This window comes from Felis catus, chromosome B3 (genome assembly GCF_018350175.1).
Source record: "Felis catus isolate Fca126 chromosome B3, F.catus_Fca126_mat1.0, whole genome shotgun sequence".
Lineage (NCBI taxonomy): Eukaryota > Metazoa > Chordata > Mammalia > Carnivora > Felidae > Felis > Felis catus.
Genome location: NC_058373.1, coordinates 59,091,492 through 59,110,068, shown reverse-complemented (window position 1 = coordinate 59,110,068; position 18,577 = coordinate 59,091,492). Strand labels below are relative to the sequence as shown.

General features: G+C 39.3%; 1 protein-coding gene and 1 pseudogene across 3 annotated transcripts in view; both read left to right on the top strand.

The window, feature by feature from the left end:
• The first annotated feature begins 1,177 nt into the window (after positions 1-1,177).
• GOLM2 (golgi membrane protein 2) overlaps positions 1,178-18,577 on the top strand; it is a 106,069-nt gene continuing 88,669 nt past the window's right edge. The window contains exon 1 of one of the 3 annotated variants that reach the window (XM_011282842.4): positions 1,178-1,822. In XM_011282842.4, the coding sequence (XP_011281144.1) occupies positions 1,496-1,822 (327 nt within the window). In that variant the 5' untranslated portion in view covers positions 1,178-1,495. The remainder of the gene's footprint in view (positions 1,823-18,577) is intronic. The other 2 variants (XM_011282841.4, XM_011282843.4) reach the window with 2 other exon arrangements.
• On the top strand, positions 11,856-13,352 carry LOC111560829 (annotated as a pseudogene).

Sequence of the window (18,577 nt, the reverse complement as noted above, 5' to 3'; positions counted from 1 at the left end):
CATTTTTGAAACGGACAGGATGCATAGGATAATTATTCAAAGATGACAAGTCTTTTTGCCCTGATTTGAATGAAAATAGCAGTTTTTTTCATTCTTGAGATTTTATTCTTATGGAAGTTCTTGAAACTGAAGTTTGAAAAATAAAGCAACTCCATCTTCTCCTTAAACAGCCAATAACTTAAAAATTTTTTTTTATGCCACGACAAAGGAAACCTGCAGAAAAACAAAAGAGGTGGGGCTTTTTCTTCCTCACGGTGATTAATGCTGAACGTATAGCAACGGTTAGCCTGGTATAATGCAAAGAGCAATGAAGTTAAGGGAACAGTGATCTGGCTCCAAGTCTAACAAGTCCCAAACAAGATAAGGGACTTTGAGAAAGTTTCTGGAACAGTTTTTTGTATTAGATTCCTCATCTGTATAACTGTGTTGTTGAGAAGATAACATGAGACTAGGCATGCAAAAATAATTTGTAAAAGAGCTATTTCTAATTCAGAGTGTGCTGTCAGTAATAGCATTAGTTATCATTCATTGAGGTAGCTTCTGGACTTTCTATTTGGAAGCCTGTCTCAAAGCAAAAGCAGCAGTAAGTTTAAGAACTCACACATTCTGAAGTTCTTCCCTTCCGTGCAAGGAGTAACCTTGGAAACCTGGCTGGCACCACCCCGTTCAGTTATAAAGCTTAGTTTTTCTTGATTTGTCTTTGTAATATTGGCAGCACCACTATTTTATGGTATTTGTTGTTTACTCTCCACATCGTCAGCACAGACGAGAAAATCTATCTACTGAAGCAAGTACAGAGCCCTTCTAGTCGCCCTTTCTGCCGCATCTCACCGACTGTTATCCCCACAAAGCGGTCGCAACCGCAGATGTCCTCAAAGACGAAAACTCGCACGAGAGTCGGGGTAGGGTAGGCGCTCCCTGGACCTTGGGTCAAGGGAATCAGGGTAAAAAATTGAAGAGATTCGAATTCAGGTACAAGAGCTAACACAAAGCGCCAAAATTAACACAACACTCTTCCCAACAGAGATAACACTCGCGAGATAAGACTGCAAAGGGCGAGAGAAACTCACTTTCTCGCGAGAAGAGGGGGCGTCGGCGGAAACCAGGCAATGGCCCCCTAAGCGACCCGGACCCAGCCAATGGGCGGGGCCAGAGTTAAATCCGCCCCCTTCCGGCACCTTTCCCCGCCCCCCAGCCCTGAGGTGTTGGGTCCCGGTTGCAGGCGGCTGGGTTCTCCTGGTTCTACCCGGATTGTGCAGGGTCGTTTTCAAAGCTTTGGGAACACGCTTTGGCCTGATTTGAGGAGGGGGGGCGGGGAGGGGCCTGCGGCTTGCGGCCCCGCCCCCTTCTCCGGCTCTCAGGCAGGCAGATTGGCCCGCCTCCTCCTTCGGCCGGCCCTGGGGCCGCGTCCCCCAGGCAACTCAGCTACTGAGGCCTGAGATTCTGGCCGCAGGTGTCCGCGGCGAGGCCCCAGGGCACAGCCTAGTTCGACCCCATGGTGGGTTTCGGGGCTAACCGGCGGGCCGGCCGCCTGCCTTCCTTCGTGTTGGTGGTGCTGCTGGTGGTGATCGCGGTCCTCGCCTTCAACTACTGGAGTATCTCCTCCCGCCACGTCCTGCTTCAGGAGGAGGTGGCGGAGCTGCAGGGCCAGGTCCAGCGCACCGAGGTGGCCCGTGGGCGCCTGGAGAAGCGCAATTCGGACCTCCTGCTCTTGGTGGACTCGCACAAGAAACAGATCGACCAGAAGGAGGCCGACTACGGCCGCCTCAGCAGCCGGCTGCAGGCCAGGGAGGGCCTGGGGAAAAGATGCGAGGATGACAAGGTAAGGACGAGCCCTCTCCTCTCAGTCCTCCTACTTTCCTTTAACCCGGCGTAGGGGCATTAGCCTACCGCGGCTGCTTTATGCCTTCCGGGATTGCAGCCTTGGAGGCTCCCCTTACCGCCAGTAACCCTTTTTCTATCAGACTTCTCCCGGTTTATCACTGCCACGTTCTCCAGTCGCTACCAGGCGAAACTGGCCACAAGTTCTGGTTCTCAAATGTGGCCTGTGTGTGGATACCGCCTGTTCTCCAAGCTCAGCTGCTGAGCTGGCAGTAGCAGTCATCTGGCCTATGTGGCTGCCTTAGGTTTACAGATACACAAATCTGGAGACTGCCAGGTTTGGTGTAGGTATTGTTGCCTTATCCTTATTCCGTGCACACTGATCAATATTAATTTCTTCGTTTAAAGAATGGGCCTCCTCAGACTCCTGTACCTATGTATATTTTAAGCAGTATGATTTTTATTAACCTCTGTAGGTGGATATATTAAGTAGTTGAAGAATCAGATGCTACAGCCTTTTTTTTTTTTTTTTTTTTTTTTTTTTTTTTGTGATCAAAACGTTATGATAAATGGGCCCTGGAGCCGTATATGAGCCACACTTGTGACTTTGGCATAGTTAATGCAAAATTATGTACTCAATTTGAATTGTTGATGAAATTAACCAAAAAGGAAGAATCTATAATAATGTTATAAGCAACAGAATCTCGTGTCAGTGTCCTTGCTATTCTTGAAAGAAATAAAAATGAAAAGTTCCATGCTTAAGTAGCTCTTAGGGTTGGTGTTTTATGCAGATGGAATGCCATACAAAGTTTAAATTTAAAAAGTTTAAAGCTGTACTGTAACCAGACCTGCTACTAGTCTTTTTTCTCACCAGCATATTGGAGTTATATTATTATTTTTTATGTTAAATGTTTGGTTTTTTTGAGAGAGAGTAAGAGAGAGAGAGTGTGTGTGTGTGCCTGTGTCCACGCGCGCCCACGAATGAGCAGGGGAGAGGCAGAAAGAGAAAGAGAGAGAGAGAGACAGAGAATCCCAAGTAGGCTCCTCACTGTCAGCGCAGAGCTGGTCGCGGGGCTCGAACTCAGGAACCATGAGATCATAACCTGAGCTGACATCAAGAGTCCAACGCTCAACTCACTGAGCCACCCAGGCGCCCCTGAAGTTACATTATAAATTTATGACTTACGCCACTTCTGTTGGTATAGCAGAGTTGTGGAAATTTATGGGTGGGCTAAGTAGATGCCTTTTTTTTTTCTAGACCCTTCTTTGGTAATCTTCACATTGTTTTCTGTGTGTTCCTAAGCTTTTATTTTGTATATAAAAATCATTGATAGTAAGTCATTATAAATTAAAATCCCATGAGCTCCCAACTTCCCTATTGACACTTGCCTACACCTTCTTATTACATGCAGATTGGGGCCCTTAGTTAATTGCAGCTCTGTAACCCTCTGCTTTCCCCCACAACAGACATCCTCCGACAGGAGCAACAGATCAGCAAATTTATACCCTTGCTGTATACACTGAACTCTAAAGACTGAAAAATTCTCTTGAGTGGAATGGGAAGAAATCTATGAAATTTTTGAGTATTAAAAGAAGGTCTTCAGATTTGGCTAGGCATTGCTATTCAAATTCTCTCCAAGCTGAGAGGAAAGATGTCTTTTCTAGTCATTTATACTCTGGATTCCATTTCTTCCATCTACTGATCTGTTATTATGTTTCTTTCAGTATGGTTTCACTTTTACCTTCAACCAGGTGCATGTGACCCCATTCTAAATTTTTTTTTTTTTTATTGCTCTATATGCTCCCTTCTCCCAACCAATTTCTTTTTTTACTTTCACTGCTAAACTACAGTTATTGGTGGTCTCTAAATGCTTCATCTACTTCTTTTATCATTTCCATACTAACCTTTTATATTCTGCCTGTCATCCTTCTTTTCTCCCCCTTTCTGAAGCTATTATTCTCCTAAAGGTCACAAGTGACAGTTTTCCTAGTCCAATCGAAACACTTTTTATTCTCTATTTAATATCTCAGTAGTTAGTTTTGTTGATTGTCTCTTTAGAAACCATCTCCTTTCTTGCTTCTATAATATTGAATTATCCATATTTGCTTCCTACCTTCTTCACTGTATTCTTTATTGGATTTGTTTGTTTGTTTGTTTGTTTGCCTCCAGCCCCCTAATAATGGATTGTATTCTTGGGCCTTTGCCTTTGCCCCCCTTAGAGTAGTATTTCTCAAAATGGTGTTAAACAGAATACTTTCCTAGGAATTGTTTATAAGTGGTCAGGATTAAAAAAGGAAAGAGCTTTTTTCAAGATAAATGTTAAATACTGTAAGTAGAGGGGGCGCCTGAAGGGCTCAGTTGGTTAAGTGTCCTCCTGTTGATTTCAGTTCAGGTCATGATCTCATGGTTCAAGTCAGAGCTGACAGTGAGGAGTCTGCTTGGGATTCTCTCTCCCTCTTTCTCTCCTCCTCTGCACTCGCTCGCTCTCTCTCAAAATAAATAAATAAACCTAAAGCACTGTAAATACTGTAAGTAGAATATACTCTTCTTAGAGTTCATAATGCCTGCTGGTGTATAAAGGCTCTGAGAAATCTGTTGGTTAATAAGGCTGTTTAATTTTGTTTCACCTAGTCTCTCAGTTTATTTGAGCACAGATTACTATTTTCATGGCCTACTTGTTATCATGGTACAGAAGAATCCAGCAAAGCATTGAGAAATGTTGCCCTAGGTATCTTAACTACTTCTGTTTAGTTAATTTTATGCAACTGGCTCGCAAATCTAAATCTCTTACTTGTGTGTCAGTTTCATATTTTGAGCTAGCGATAGCATCTTTGTTGGAGTGTGTATGCATGTTTATTCTTTGAGCTGCTAACAGAAAGGGTCATGTTGGTCTAGATGAGCTGTAGATGAAATTTATCTGTTAGAGGTCTTTTGTTTATTGCCTCTACTCCCTTGATATCTGGGGAAGTATATGGTATCTTAAAAAACATTTCAAGCTTTGAAGACTGCAGATACAGCTTAGAAATCTAATTCAGTTTCTAGCTGTGATGTTGGGCAAGTTATTTAACTACTTTGGATTCATTTCCTCATCTGTAAGATGGAGAGCTTAGTACTTACCTAGGTATTATACAGATCTGAGATCACATGTATGTAGAAGTATCAAACTTGACATGTTACAAATCAGATTGTAGAAAAAACAAAGCCTGAAACTTTCTTATTTTCTATAACAGATCTAAAATTCCCTCTGGGTGGTGATAGTGTTGGAGGAAGAAGTAAATTGGACAATGAAAAGTGTGTCTTCTATTTTAAAACAGATTTGTTCATTTAATGTATTCTCTTGAGTAAAGGCTCTGCCTTTCAGGGTTTTTACCTATAGACACTGGTGGTGGCCTGCTCAGTATCCATTCACACCCCCCTTCATTTTTGCAGACCAGCCCTATTTTGTTTGGTATATATACTTGCCTTTGTGATTCAGGAGTAAGTCCTGATTGGTCTAAAGTGATTATGGTAATTTCATTATTCTGCCTACTGATTAATTTAGGAAGGAGCTTATGATGTGTGGCTGGTGAGTTGTGAGGGGAAGTTTCCTAATTCCTTAAAAGAATCGCACTTGCATCTCTATGGTATTCTTACCCCAAATCCAAAATCCTTAGTCTAATCACAAGAAAGCATCAGACAGACTCATACTGAGAGACAGTCTACAAAATATCTGACAAGAATCCTTCAAGAGTCTCACTTGAAGAGGTGGTCTTTTCTGCTGCCAGATGTTGTGCCTTCTGCATGTGATACCTGAAATGGAGACAACCAGAGTGCCAGGAGAGTTAGCTAGAGAATGAATGAGGCCCTGAACATCATGGAGTAGAATGTTGCAATAGAATATTGGTACTTGTTATGTGAGATACAAAATGTTTCCTTATTGTTTCAGTCAAGTTGAGATTTCCTTAATTGCATCCTAAGGTGTCTTGTTAACATTCTCATTGTCAGGGTAGTGTCTGAGGGGTGGGTTAAGTTTCATATGTTCCCAAGGCAATGTGGGTAGTGACTTCAGATCTGCATATTTTGGGGGTCTTCAGTGGTCTTTATCTTATCAATAGTGTCTTTATCAAAGTATCAACAGTGGTTTTTAGATGCCTGACACTAGGTACTTTTACTCTTTTTGGAGATCATGATCCTATGGAGGCATCACCCCCTGTATACTCCCCTCTTCCCAATAGATGTTCCACACCAAAAGTTCTTTTGCCCTGCTGAGATGCCTTAGGTATGATGTGTGGATAGGGAGTGTTGGCAAGGTAGTCCCTTGCTCAGGCTTTCTTCTTCTTCTTCTTCTTCTTCTTCTTCTTCTTCTTCTTCTTCTTCTTCTTTTTTAATTTTTTTAAACATTTATTTATTTTTGAGAGAGAGAGACAGAATGTGAGCAGGGGAGGAGCAGAGAGAGAGAGAGGGACACAGATCTGAATCAGGCTCCAGGCTCTGAGCTGTCAGCACAGAGCCTGATGTGGGGCTCGAACTCACGAACCGTGAGATCATGACCTGAGCCGAAGTCAGATGCTCAACCGACTGAGCCACCCAGGCGCCCCTCTTCTTCTTTTTTTAATAAACATTTATTTTAGAACAATTTTAGATACATGGAATTATTGCAAGAGGGTTCCCATATACCCCACACCTAGTATTTCCTGTTATTAGCATCTTACATTGCTATGGTACATTTGTCATAATTAATGAATCCCTTTTGATACATTGTTATTAACTACAGTCTATACTTTATTCCAGTTTCCTCATTTTTTCCCTTATGTCTTTTTTCTGTTCCAGGATCCCATCCAGAGTACCACATTACGTTTAGTCATTATGTGTCTGTAGGTTCCTTTTGGTTCTGACAGTTTATTCTTGATGACTTTGACAGTTTTAAGAATTACTGGTCAGATATTTCTCAACTGGGACTTGTCTGATGCTTTTCTCAGGATTAGATTGGGATTGTGGTTTTTATGGTTTTGGGGAAGAAGACCACAGAGGTAAAGTGTAATTCTTAATTACATCATATTAATGGTATATCTCTCAAAATGACTTATCACTGTTGATGTTAACCTTGATCACCTGGCTTGATCTGTTTGTCAGGTTTCTCTGCCTGTTTGTCAGGTTTCTCTACTGTAAAGTACCATAAAATTAGTCTTTTTTTCTCCTTTCCATACTGTACTCTTTGGAAGGAAGTTGCTATGTGCAGCCCGCACTTAGTGGGGAATTATACTCTACCTCCTTAAGGTCAGAGTATCTACATAAATCATTTGGAATTCTTCTGTGTGGACCTTTGTCTCTTTTCCTTCATTTATTGATTTATTCAGTCATTTATTTATATTAGTATGGACTCATGGATATTTATTTTATACTTTAAGCTATAATCCAATGCCATTGTATTTATTCTTTTGCTCAAATTGTTATAATTTTTACCACTGGGAGTTCTTTGAGTTGCCTTCTGTATCCCTTTTGACATAATACCCATCACTGTGACATGCTCCCTACTTGCTTTCTGGCGCTACAAGATGCTTCCAGGTCATCTTATATATTTCCTGCCCCAGTCCTAGAATCAGCAATTTCTCCAAGGAGTCTTTGTTCCTTTTATTGGAAAAGAGTATTAGAGACTAAGATCTAGGTGCTAGGTGTGCTCACTGCTACTGTCAGGCTAGCTTTGGAAATCTAGGAATCCCTGCTCCAAAGGAATTAGAAAGGTGATGTTGGACTTCTTCCAATTTATTATACTATACTGCCATTTTCATCCTGTTAGAATACAGAAATAACTTAAGGGAGCTTAAGTTGTCCAGTGAAGTAAGAAGCAAGCCCTACTTCTCTGGGATTCCCCCATATTTTATCTTATTTTTTGCCTTCTCCTAAAGGAGTCCCCCCTAGAGGGTTGTATTAGTTTGCTAGGACTCCCATATACAATGCTACAGACTGGATTGGTAAAAACAACAGAAATTTATGTTCTCACAGTTCTGGAGTCTGAAAGTCCAAGGTTGAAGTACAACAGATTGGTTTCGTCTGGGCCCTCTCTCCTTGGCTTACAGATGGCTGCCTCTTGCTGTTTTGTTATTACATGTTTGTTCCCCTTTGCACACGAGTCCCTGGCATCTCTTCCTCTGCTTAGAAGGACACCAGTCACAGTGGGTTTAGGGCCCCACCCTAATGACCTCATGTTAACTTAATCACCTCTTTAAAGACCTTATTTCCAAATAGGTTACATTCTGAGGTTCTGGGATTTGAGGCTTCAATATATGGATTTGAGGGGAATCTGTGACACGCACAATGCCTTTTTTTCCTCTTTGTGTCAGAAAGGGCCTTCTTTCTCCTTCCTGTGTGTAAGAGCATTTTTCTGATCTGAACTTGAATTCTTCCAATGTATAATTTACATTAAAGCTGTATGGTCCACATGAGCCAAGTCAAGTTCTTGATAATTAAAAGGAGTCATTATAATGTAGAAACAGACCTCCCCCAAATTGTTGCATTATTACAAATGCAAAATAAAAAGTCAGTTTTGAGGTTTGAAGCGGAATAATAAATAGTCTCTTTTCCCTTTAACAACCACAATCTTCCCTGAGGCAGTATATACCTTTGTTTAAAGGGAAAAGGTAATGTGCCAGAAAGGAGGATGAGAAACATATTACTTTTTTTTCCTCCAAAAAATATCCTTAGAGTGTGTGTGTGTGTGTGTGTGTGTGTGTGTGTATACAACGCTCAGACACATACGAAATGTGTATATGTAAAACCTTGGCACAGTGGATGTCTATTACTGTGGACTCGACTCTTGGCACTGCCATTTAGTATGTGTATAATCTTGGGCAAATGACTTAATTTCTCTCTGTCTCACTTTGCTCATCTGTAAAATGAGGACAATAATAGTTACCTCTCATTCTTAAAAGTTTAAATGAATAAATCATTAACATGCTCAGAATAATGCCTACTATATAGTAGAAAGAAAGAGAGATAGAAAGAAAAAGAAAGAAATGTTTAGTAAGTGTTGTATTAGCCACTATTATTCCATATCTACTTCCTTATTCCACAGCTACATCCTGCCTTCTCTCCAGGATGAAGAGAGTTCCTGCCCAACATCCTGTCCCACCTCCAGCCTACCTGCCTCACCCTTTGGTCCTGGTTGTTTGACTTTTTCTCCTACCCCATTTCCTGGTCCATTTTTAGTTAGGCTTAGTTCACTCCTCCCGTATTTTCCTTAACAGGCTCCCTGGAGGCCTGCCTGTTCCTCTGTGATTTAAGGATCAGTCTTCTACAGTTCTTCTAACATGCTGCACCTGGTAATTCCTGCCTTTGCCTCTGTTTCACCAGTCATAATCTGCCAAATTCTAGCTGTAATTTAATTGCTACTTCAAATTATTCATTAACCATACAAATTCATACTTCCTCTCCAAACTATATTCCTTTTATACTTTCTTGATCATGCAATCATTATTGAGAATGAAGTTAGAAAAAAAAAAAAAAGACGGAGGTTAGAAATTTTGGTGTCGTCTTTGATTCCTAGCATCTCATATTCAGTGATTCAACATACAGAGGAGTTCCTTGATCAAATTGAGCTAAAAAACATCACTCTGGTAGCAGAATAGAGAATTGATTGAAAAGGAAGCAGCAGTAGCTTCCTAACTAGTCTCCTTGCCTAGGTCTCTATTTCTTTCATTCTGTTCTCTCCCTTAAGCAAATCTGATCTTCCTCAAACCTTACTTTCAGAGGGCTTATATCACTGTATTAATTATGATGTCTAACCTTTAATGTCTTCCATGAAGTGGCTTTAACTACCTTGTCTCCCACTATCTCCTGACTCAAAGTGTGATACAGACATGTTTTGCTTACTTTTGTCTTCCCACCTGCCTTTCTGTGTCATGTTAATTCCTGTTTTTTTGTACTTTTGTTCCTTTTCTTAGTCTCTTACCTCTTTTCTGTGTATGTATTCTATCATCTTTTGCCCAGCTTTTGATCTATGTCCAAGACTTCTGACCCAGGGCATGCTTTTCCTTCCTTATACACTCTTTACACTTACTGACTGAGCCACACTATTTATTTTGTTTTTCATTTTCACTAGTAGTTTCTTGTATGTTAACGTTGTCTTCTCAACAAAATTTTAAGTTCCTTGAGGAAGGAGCAGATTAAAATTTTTTTCCTATGGGCTCTTTATTTTTTTCAATGCTTATTTATTTTTGAGAGAGACAGAGTGCAAGTGGGGGAGGGGCAGATAGAGAGGGAGACACAGAATCCAAAGCAGGCTCCAGGCTGCAAGCTGTCAGCAAGAGCCTGGGTGCGGGGCTCGAACCCATGAACTATGAGATCATGACCTGAGTTGAAGTTAGACGCTTAACCCACTGAGCCACCCAGGTGCCCCTCCTGTGGGTTCTTAATAGTCCATAGTGCTGATACATAGTGTTATGGGTTACTGGATTAGTGTGGACCCTAATCCAATGTCTTGTATCCTTATAAGAGGGCATTTGGACATGGTTACACAAAGACACACAGGAAAGAAGGTCATGAATTGATGGAGGCCTTGACTGGAGTGATAAATCTATAATCCTTGAATGACAAGGATTGCTAGCAATCACTAGAAGCTAAGAAAAAGGAAAGAAAGGATCTTTCCCTAGAATCTTCAAAGAGAAAGTGTGGCCCTCTTAATTTTAGACTTCTAGCCTCCAGAATTATGAGGAAATAAATTTCATTTGTTTTAAGCTTTAAGTGCCACTGAGTTTGTGGTGCTTTGTTATGACAGCGCTAGGAAAAAACTAATACAAGCGTCAATAAAAACTCCAGCAGACTTTTTGTTATTCAAACTGACAAGCTGATTCTAAAATGTATCTGAAGGGGCGCCTGGGTGGCTCAGTCGGTTGGGCATCCGACTTCAGCTCAGGTCATGATCTCGTGGTCTGTAGGTTCGAGCCCCACGTCGGGCTCTGTGCTGACAGCTCAGAGCCTGGAGCCTGTTTCAGATTCTGTGTCTCCTTCTTTCTCTGACCCTCCCCTGTTCATGCTCTCTCTCTGTCTCAAAAATAAATAAATGTTAAAAAAAAATTTTTTTTAAATAAAATGTATCTGAAAATGCAAACAACATAGAATAGCCAAAGCAGTTTACAAAAAAAAAAAAAAAAAAAAAAAAAGAACAAAGTTGGAATGGGGAAACAAAAGAACAATAACTGCCACCTTACAACATATACAAAATTAACTTGAATCACAGACCTAAATGTAAAAGGTGAAACTATGAATCTTTTAGAAGTTAACACAAGAGAAAATATTTGTGACTTAGGATAGGAATGGATTTTTGAGGGCACAAAAAGCATGAACGTAAGGAAAAATATTGGTAAATCAGACCATCAAAATTAAAAACTCAAAAAGCACTATTTTTTAAAAGAAAAAAAGCAAGACACAGATTGGAAGACATATTCACAGTATACTTAACAGACAGAAAAATTATTTAAGAATGTATAAAAACTTCCTAAATCTCCATAAAAAGAAGATAACCCATGGGGAAAATGGGTGAAGAAGAGTGGGAGGTACATTTCTGGTTATGGAATGAATAAGTCAAAGGGATTAAAAAGTACAGTATAGGGAATATAGTCAATGGTAGTGTTATATAGCATTGTTTGGTGACAGATGGTAGCTATACCTGTCATGAACACAGCATAATTGTCCTGATCATTATGTTATATACTCGAAACTAATGTAACATTATGTGTCAATTTTACTTCAATAATAAATAAATAAATAAATAAATAAATAAATAAATAAATAAATAAGACAACCCAATTTTTAAAAATGAGCAAAAGATTTGAATGGATTTTTCATCAAAGAAGACTGGTGATAGCAAATAAGCATATGAAAAGGTGCTCAATGTCATTAGTCACCAAGAAAATGCAAATTAAAGCCACAGTGGGGCATTACTCTATACCCATTAAAATGGCCTACACTTTTTTAAAAGTTTATTTATTTATTTTGAGAGAGAGAGTGCGCACGTGAGGGGCATAGAGAGAGGGAGAGAGAGAATCCCAAACAAGCTCCTCACTCTCAGTGCAGAGCCTGATGTGGGGCTCAAACTCATGAACTGTGAGATCATGACCTTAGCCGAAATCAAGAATCAGATGCTTAACCGACTAAGCCACCCAAGCACCCCTAAAATGACCTACATTAAAAAGACTTACAGTCTTTTCTCAAGGATGGTGCCAAAGGTGATGAAGGAAGCCCTGCCTCTTCCAAAGCTGAACCCAAAGCAAAGGCTTTGAAGGCCAAGACAGCAGTGCTGAAAGGCGTCCATAGTCACACGCAAAAAAGATCTGCACATCATCTACATTCAGTGGCCCAAGACCTTGCATCTCCAAAGACAGCTGAAATATCCTTGAAAGAGAGCCCCCAGGAGAAACAAGCTGACCACTATGCCATCATCAAGTTCCCCCTGACTACCAAGTCAGCCATGAAGAAAATAGAAAGCAACAACATACTTGTGTTCATTGTGGATGTCAAGGCCAACAAGCACCAGATCAGACAGGCTGTGAAGAAGCTCTGTGACATTGATGTGGCCAAGGTCAACACTCTGATAATCAGGCCCGATGGAGAAAAGAAGGCATATGTTCAACTGGCTCCTGACTATAAAGGTTTGGATGTTGCCAACAAAATTGGGATCATCTAAATTGAGTCCAGCTGGCTAAATCTAAATATAACCTTTTTCACCATAAAAAAAAAAAAAAAAGTAAAAAAGACTTACAATACTAAGTATTAGTGTGGATATATAACAACTACAATTCTTATCTGCTGGTGGGAGTATAAAAGTGTACAACCACTTTGGAAAACTGCTTAGCAGTTTCTTATAAAGTTAATTATATACTTACCATATGACCCAGCCCATTCCACTCCTAGATATTTACCCAAGAGAAATAAAAACATAGGACCACACAACAAAAAAATTATACACAAACATCCACAATAGCTATATTAACAAAAGCCTTAAATTAGAAAAACCCAAATGTCAATCAGCAGGTGAATGGATGAACAAAATGTGATAAATCTGGAGAGTAAAATATTACTCAGCAATAAAAAGGAATGAATTACTGATATACTCAACAATATAGATGAATCCCCAAACCATTATGCTGAAAGAAGCCCAACATAGAACACTACATACTTATGATTCCATTTATATAAGTATTGTAGAAAAAGGAAACTAATCTATAGTGATAGAAAACAGAACAGTTGTCACCTGAGGTCAGAGGTGGAGGAATGGATGACAAAGGAATGAAAGGAAACTTTGAGGGGGTGGTAAAAATGTTTTCTATCTTGATTGTAGTAGTGGTTACACAGTTGTATAAAGCTGTCACCTGTCATCAAATTATATGCTTTATATAGATGCAATCTGTGGTATGTAAATTATAGGGCAGTGAAGTTGTTTAAAGATAATTAAAACATGTCGTGGAGATGACTGGGTGGCTCAGTTGTGAGCATCCAATTCTTCATTTCGGCTCAGGCTGTGATCCCAGGATCATGGGATTGAGTCTCACGTTGGGCTCTTTGCTGAGCTCTTTTTTTCCCTCTGCTCCTCTCTGCTACCTGCATGCATTCTCTCTCTCTCTCTCTCTCTCTCTCTCTCTCTCTCTCTCTCTCTCTCTCTCTCTCCCCCCCTCTCTCTCCCTCTCCCTCTCTCCCTCTCTCCCTCTCTCTCCCTCTCTCTCAAAAAAAATTAATAAAATAAGTAAATAAATAAATAAATACATAAATATGTAAATGAATGAATGAATAAGACATGTCATAAAAGGAGGGCAAGAAGCCAGTCAATGCCTTCCTATTGCTCTTAACATAGCTTACAAATCTTTTTACAGTCTGACTCTAGCCTTGCATTCCAGCATTCAAATATTATTAATTCTCCCTTTAGGTCCCTCCAGTGCACATACTGAACTTTTACACCCTGAAACCTCCAGGGCTTTTCCTATTCTGCTTTGAAACATTCAGTGTCCTCTATTCAAAACTGTCTTCTCATCTGTTCTAAGCTTCTTATTCCTCCAAACCTCTGTCTCTTTCTTTACCTCATTTCAGCCTCATCTTTTTTTAGGACTCAGCTAAAACTGTCTTTCTCCAGAATGTCTTCCCCCAAACCCTTAGTTTGGGTTAGGTCTTCCCCTCATAGTCCCTGCTCGACTGTAAGCTCTCTAATCATGTATACTGTGTCTGTCTCTCATTCACTGCTGTATCCACAGTACGTAGCATAGGTACTGCCCCCCAAAAGAAACTCAAACATTTGATGAATAAATGAAATTAGGGTTAAAGATGGAAGTACAGAGTATATAAACATTGAATAGGAGAGGGTTAGGATGAGAGAAAATGGGTGTTATTGAAGCTAAGGAATAAAAGTTTCAAGAAGGAAGGACAGATCAGTACAAAATTGCTAAAGAGAGTCTAGTTTAAAAGTGAAAAATGTTAGTTGATGAGGCTTTAGTTAATCATCAAATGGGAAAAAATTTTGCCTCAAGGTGAATTTAAATTAGATATATAGGATTGAAATTATAAGGTACAAGTACGTCATTTTATATTAAATACAAAAATGCTTCCCGTAGATAAGTTTTGAAGTCATCCTTGGGGGGAAGCACCTAGTTTGCCAGAGAGAAAGAATCAGGCATGGAAGGCAACTGAGGCAACATTGTTCAAAGGAGGAGCTACCTGACCAGGAAAAAATAGGGCAAGAAAGTTAGATAAAGTTAGTTAGGAGTCAGAAAGAGAACCTTGAAGCACTGTGGGAAACTGAAATGTACTGCATAACTAGACTGTGCCTAGAGGGAATGCTGGATTTTCAGTCAAAGGAAATGTTAATTTTCTTCCAAGGAAGAGGCTAAAATGGGGAAACCTTGGGTCTTCAGCCACAAAAAATAGTTCTTGCTTAATGAAGTCACAGTTCACAAAGTTCTCCTTATCACTCAGAGGACAGATACTACATGCTACACTATAAGAATTGTTTCTTTTCCTCTATGAATTGGGTAGAAGGAAGCTCTTGAATGTCCTTTTACCTTTTCTCTGCATAACTAAATCCTAGCCATCAATTTTCAAGAATCAATATAATTAACATGGGAGCAAATTGAAAGGAGAAATACGAAAATAAGAAAGGGAGACAAAAAAGAAAAGTAGGGACAGTTTTCTAAGATCTTAGTATATAGTAAGTGCTCAATACATTTTTGTCAATTTAATTAATATATTTGGGGTTTTGAAGGAAGCAATACAAGACCAAATTTCTTCAAGACTAACTGTACCACTGTACCCAGAAAAGAAAGGAACTAACATTATAAAATGGCAAACTCTGTACTGGTGGACAGACTTTTACATATTTTATTTCATTGATCCTCCTCATTTTATGAATGAAGCAACAGGCTTAAGAGAGATAAAAGAAGGGCAGAATTCTAAATTTAGGTCTGTTTGATTCTAACAACCCTTGTTCTTTCCAGTAAACTATATTGCCACACAGTATTTTATACATGTGTTTAAAAATATATAAAATTACATATATAAAATAAAATTATATAATATTATATAAGAGAAGTTATCTCTCTAACAAATTAAATAAATTTTGAGTATTTACTATGTGTATTAGTTGCCCAGAGCTGCTGTAACAAAGTACCACAAACTGGATGGCTTAAAACAACAGAGACTTGTTATCTTATGGTTTTGGAGAATGGAATTCCAAAATTAAGGTGTTGGCAGGGTTGTGCTCCCCCTGAAGCCTGTAGGGGTAAGATTCTTCTAGCTTCTGATAACATCAAGGGTTCCTTGGGTTGTGGCAGCGTAACTCTGGTCTCTTGTCTCCATCTTCTATGGCTGTCTTTCCAATATGTCTGTGTGTCTTTGTTGTTTTACATGGTGTTTTCTTCCCTAATCTGTTTTCTCTTCTCATAAAGATACTGGTTATAATGGATTAAAGTCTATCCTAATCCAGTATAACATCATTTTAACTTGATTACATCTGCAATGACTGTTTCTAAGTAAGGGTCATTCAAAGGTACTGGAGGGTTAGGACTTCAACCCTTTTGGGGACACAGTTCAACCCACAGTAAATCCATAAATCAATTTGGAGTGAATTGAATCTTAACTCAATATTGAATATTTCAATCCATGTATATGGTGTTTCTCTGTTTTTTAGCCTTCTTTAAATTCTTGCAACATTTTATATAAAATTCCCAGTATTTAGGACTCCTACATATTTTACTATACTTATTTCTAAGTATTTCATGTACTTGATGCTATCAAAAATGGAATTATATCTTTTATTCAGTTTTCTACTTGTTCTTTGCAAGTGTGTAGAAATGCTCTTAATTTTTGTATATTGATCATTTTGCTGCACTAGAACTCATTAATTGTAGTATTAATGGAATCTAAGGAATTCTAAGGAATCTACCAAAAAAAAAAAAAGGCTGCAATACTCATTAGTAGTAGCTTTTTTTTGTAGATTCTGTAGAATTCTCTATATGCATGATCATGTCATCTACAAATAGAGACAGTTTCCCCCCCCTTGCCAATTGGATGGTTTTTATTTTATTTTTCCTTGTCTTATTGCACCAGCTAGGACCTCTAGTACATTAAATAAAATTGGTGAGACTGGATAATCTTGGAGAAAATGCATTTGACAAAGTTTAATACCCATTTGTTGTAAAAACTCTAAGCAAAATTGGAATAGAAGGAAACTTCCTCAAATTCATAAGGGGTATCTATCAAAGCCCCACAGCTAACATATACTTAATGGCAAAAGACTAAGTGCTTTCTCCTAAGACCAGAAGCATCAAGAGTTTTGAGTACTTGATTAGATTGAGCTTAAAAGATTACTCTGTCTACAGAATAGAGAATTTATTGGAGGGAAGATAATTATGTAATGGAAATAATTATAAGGTTTTTATTTAAAATTTTGTTTAGGGGCACCTGGGTGGCTCAGTTGGTGAAGCATCTGACTCTTGATCTCAGCTCAGGTCATGAACTCACGGTTGGGATTCTATCTCTCCTTCTTTCTGCCCCTCACCTGCATATGTGCTCTCTCTCTCTTTCTCTCTCTCTCTCTCAAAATAAATAAATAAACTTAAAAATAATTTTTTTTTAAGTAGTGCAGGTAAGACATAATGGAGTCTTTAACTAAACAAAGTGCAATTCTTAACCTGGTCAATACAAGCCTCAGGGAGCATTTTTGTTAGTGCTAATGATGGAGGAGCATTAATGGCATTTAGACATGGAACTAGGAATGGTAGATGTTCTGTAATGGGAGGGAGAGTCCTAATAATAAGGAACTGTCCTGCTTCAAATGTCAGTAGCACCTTGATGGAGAAACACTGGGTTATTAAAGCATAGAAATAGAGTTAAGATTTTGTAATGTATTTGATGTGCGATGGGCATTCAAAGATGGATCCCTTGATAATTGGCTTGTGCAACCCACCAGATGGTGGTGCTTTGACTTGAGGTAGGAACCTTAGATTAGAAGTTAGTTTGAGGGGTGCCTGGGTGGCTCAGTCAGTTAAACGTCTGGCTCTTGGTTTTTGCTCAGGTCATGATCTCACAGTTCATGGGTTTGAGCCCTGTGTCGGGCTCTGCACTGGCAGTGTGGAGCCTACTTGGGATTCTCTCTCTCTACCTCTCTCTCTGCCCCTTCCCAAATTGCACTGTCTCTCTCTCTCAAAAAAAATAAAATAAACTTAAAAAAAAAAAAAAAGAAGTTAGTTTGAGAGGGACACCTGGGTGGCTCAGTCAGTTAAATGTCCAACTTTTGTTTTTGGCTCAGGTCATGATCTCACGGTTCCTGGGATTGACCCCTGTGTTGGGCTCTGCCCTGACAGCTTGGAGCCTACTGGAGATTTTCTCTCCCTCTTTCTCTCCCTCTCTCTCTCTCTCAAAATAAATAAAACATTAAAAAAAAAAAAAAAGCTAGTTCCAGAAAAGTACAAACTTTGGTAAGTTGAGTTTGAGGAATCTGTGAAATATCAAGTAAGTAATTGGAAATATATTTCTGGATCTCAATAGAAAGGATAGGCTAGGGACAGATTTAAATCTGTTATGGTTGTTGATGTCATAGGAATGGTAGGTTGTAGAATAAAATGGTGCATATGTAAGACAGAGCTTTGCGTCAGATAAGGGGATAGTAGAGGAGGAGCAGGTTTGAATGATTGAGAAAGAGTAGCCAGACAGAAAGGAAGAAAAAGCCCCAGATACTGTGGTGTCATGTAGGCCAAAGGAAAGAGTTTTGAGAGAAAGTTGTCAGTATTAATTGCCATAATTGTTTATTTGTAATTGTCTCTCCATATCTAGATTGTGAGCCAGGCATGGCTATATGTTTTATTCATCTTTGTATTCACACGGTTCTTGGCATAACATTACTTAATAAATGTTTAAGATTCTTTTTTTTTTTTGAGAAAAGAGAGACAGAGTGTGAGCAGGGGAGGGCAGAGAGACAGGGAGCTGAACTGTCAGCACAGAGCCTGGTGCGGGGTTTGAAACCACCAATGGTGAGATCATGACCTGAGCTGAAGTCAGACACTTAACCAACTGAGCCACCTGGGTACCCCTATACATGTTTAAGATTCTTGAGGGCAGGGTCCATCTCTCTTCATCTGCTATGTTTAGAGTAGCTGGTTTATACCCAGTTAATAAATAATTACTGAATGGATGACCATATCTGCACATTTATACTGCATCTTTTATTTTGCACCTCTTTTTGTGTGTGTGTGTTTTCCAACTTTATATTGTGAATTTCTTCACTATAAAAATCTGTAA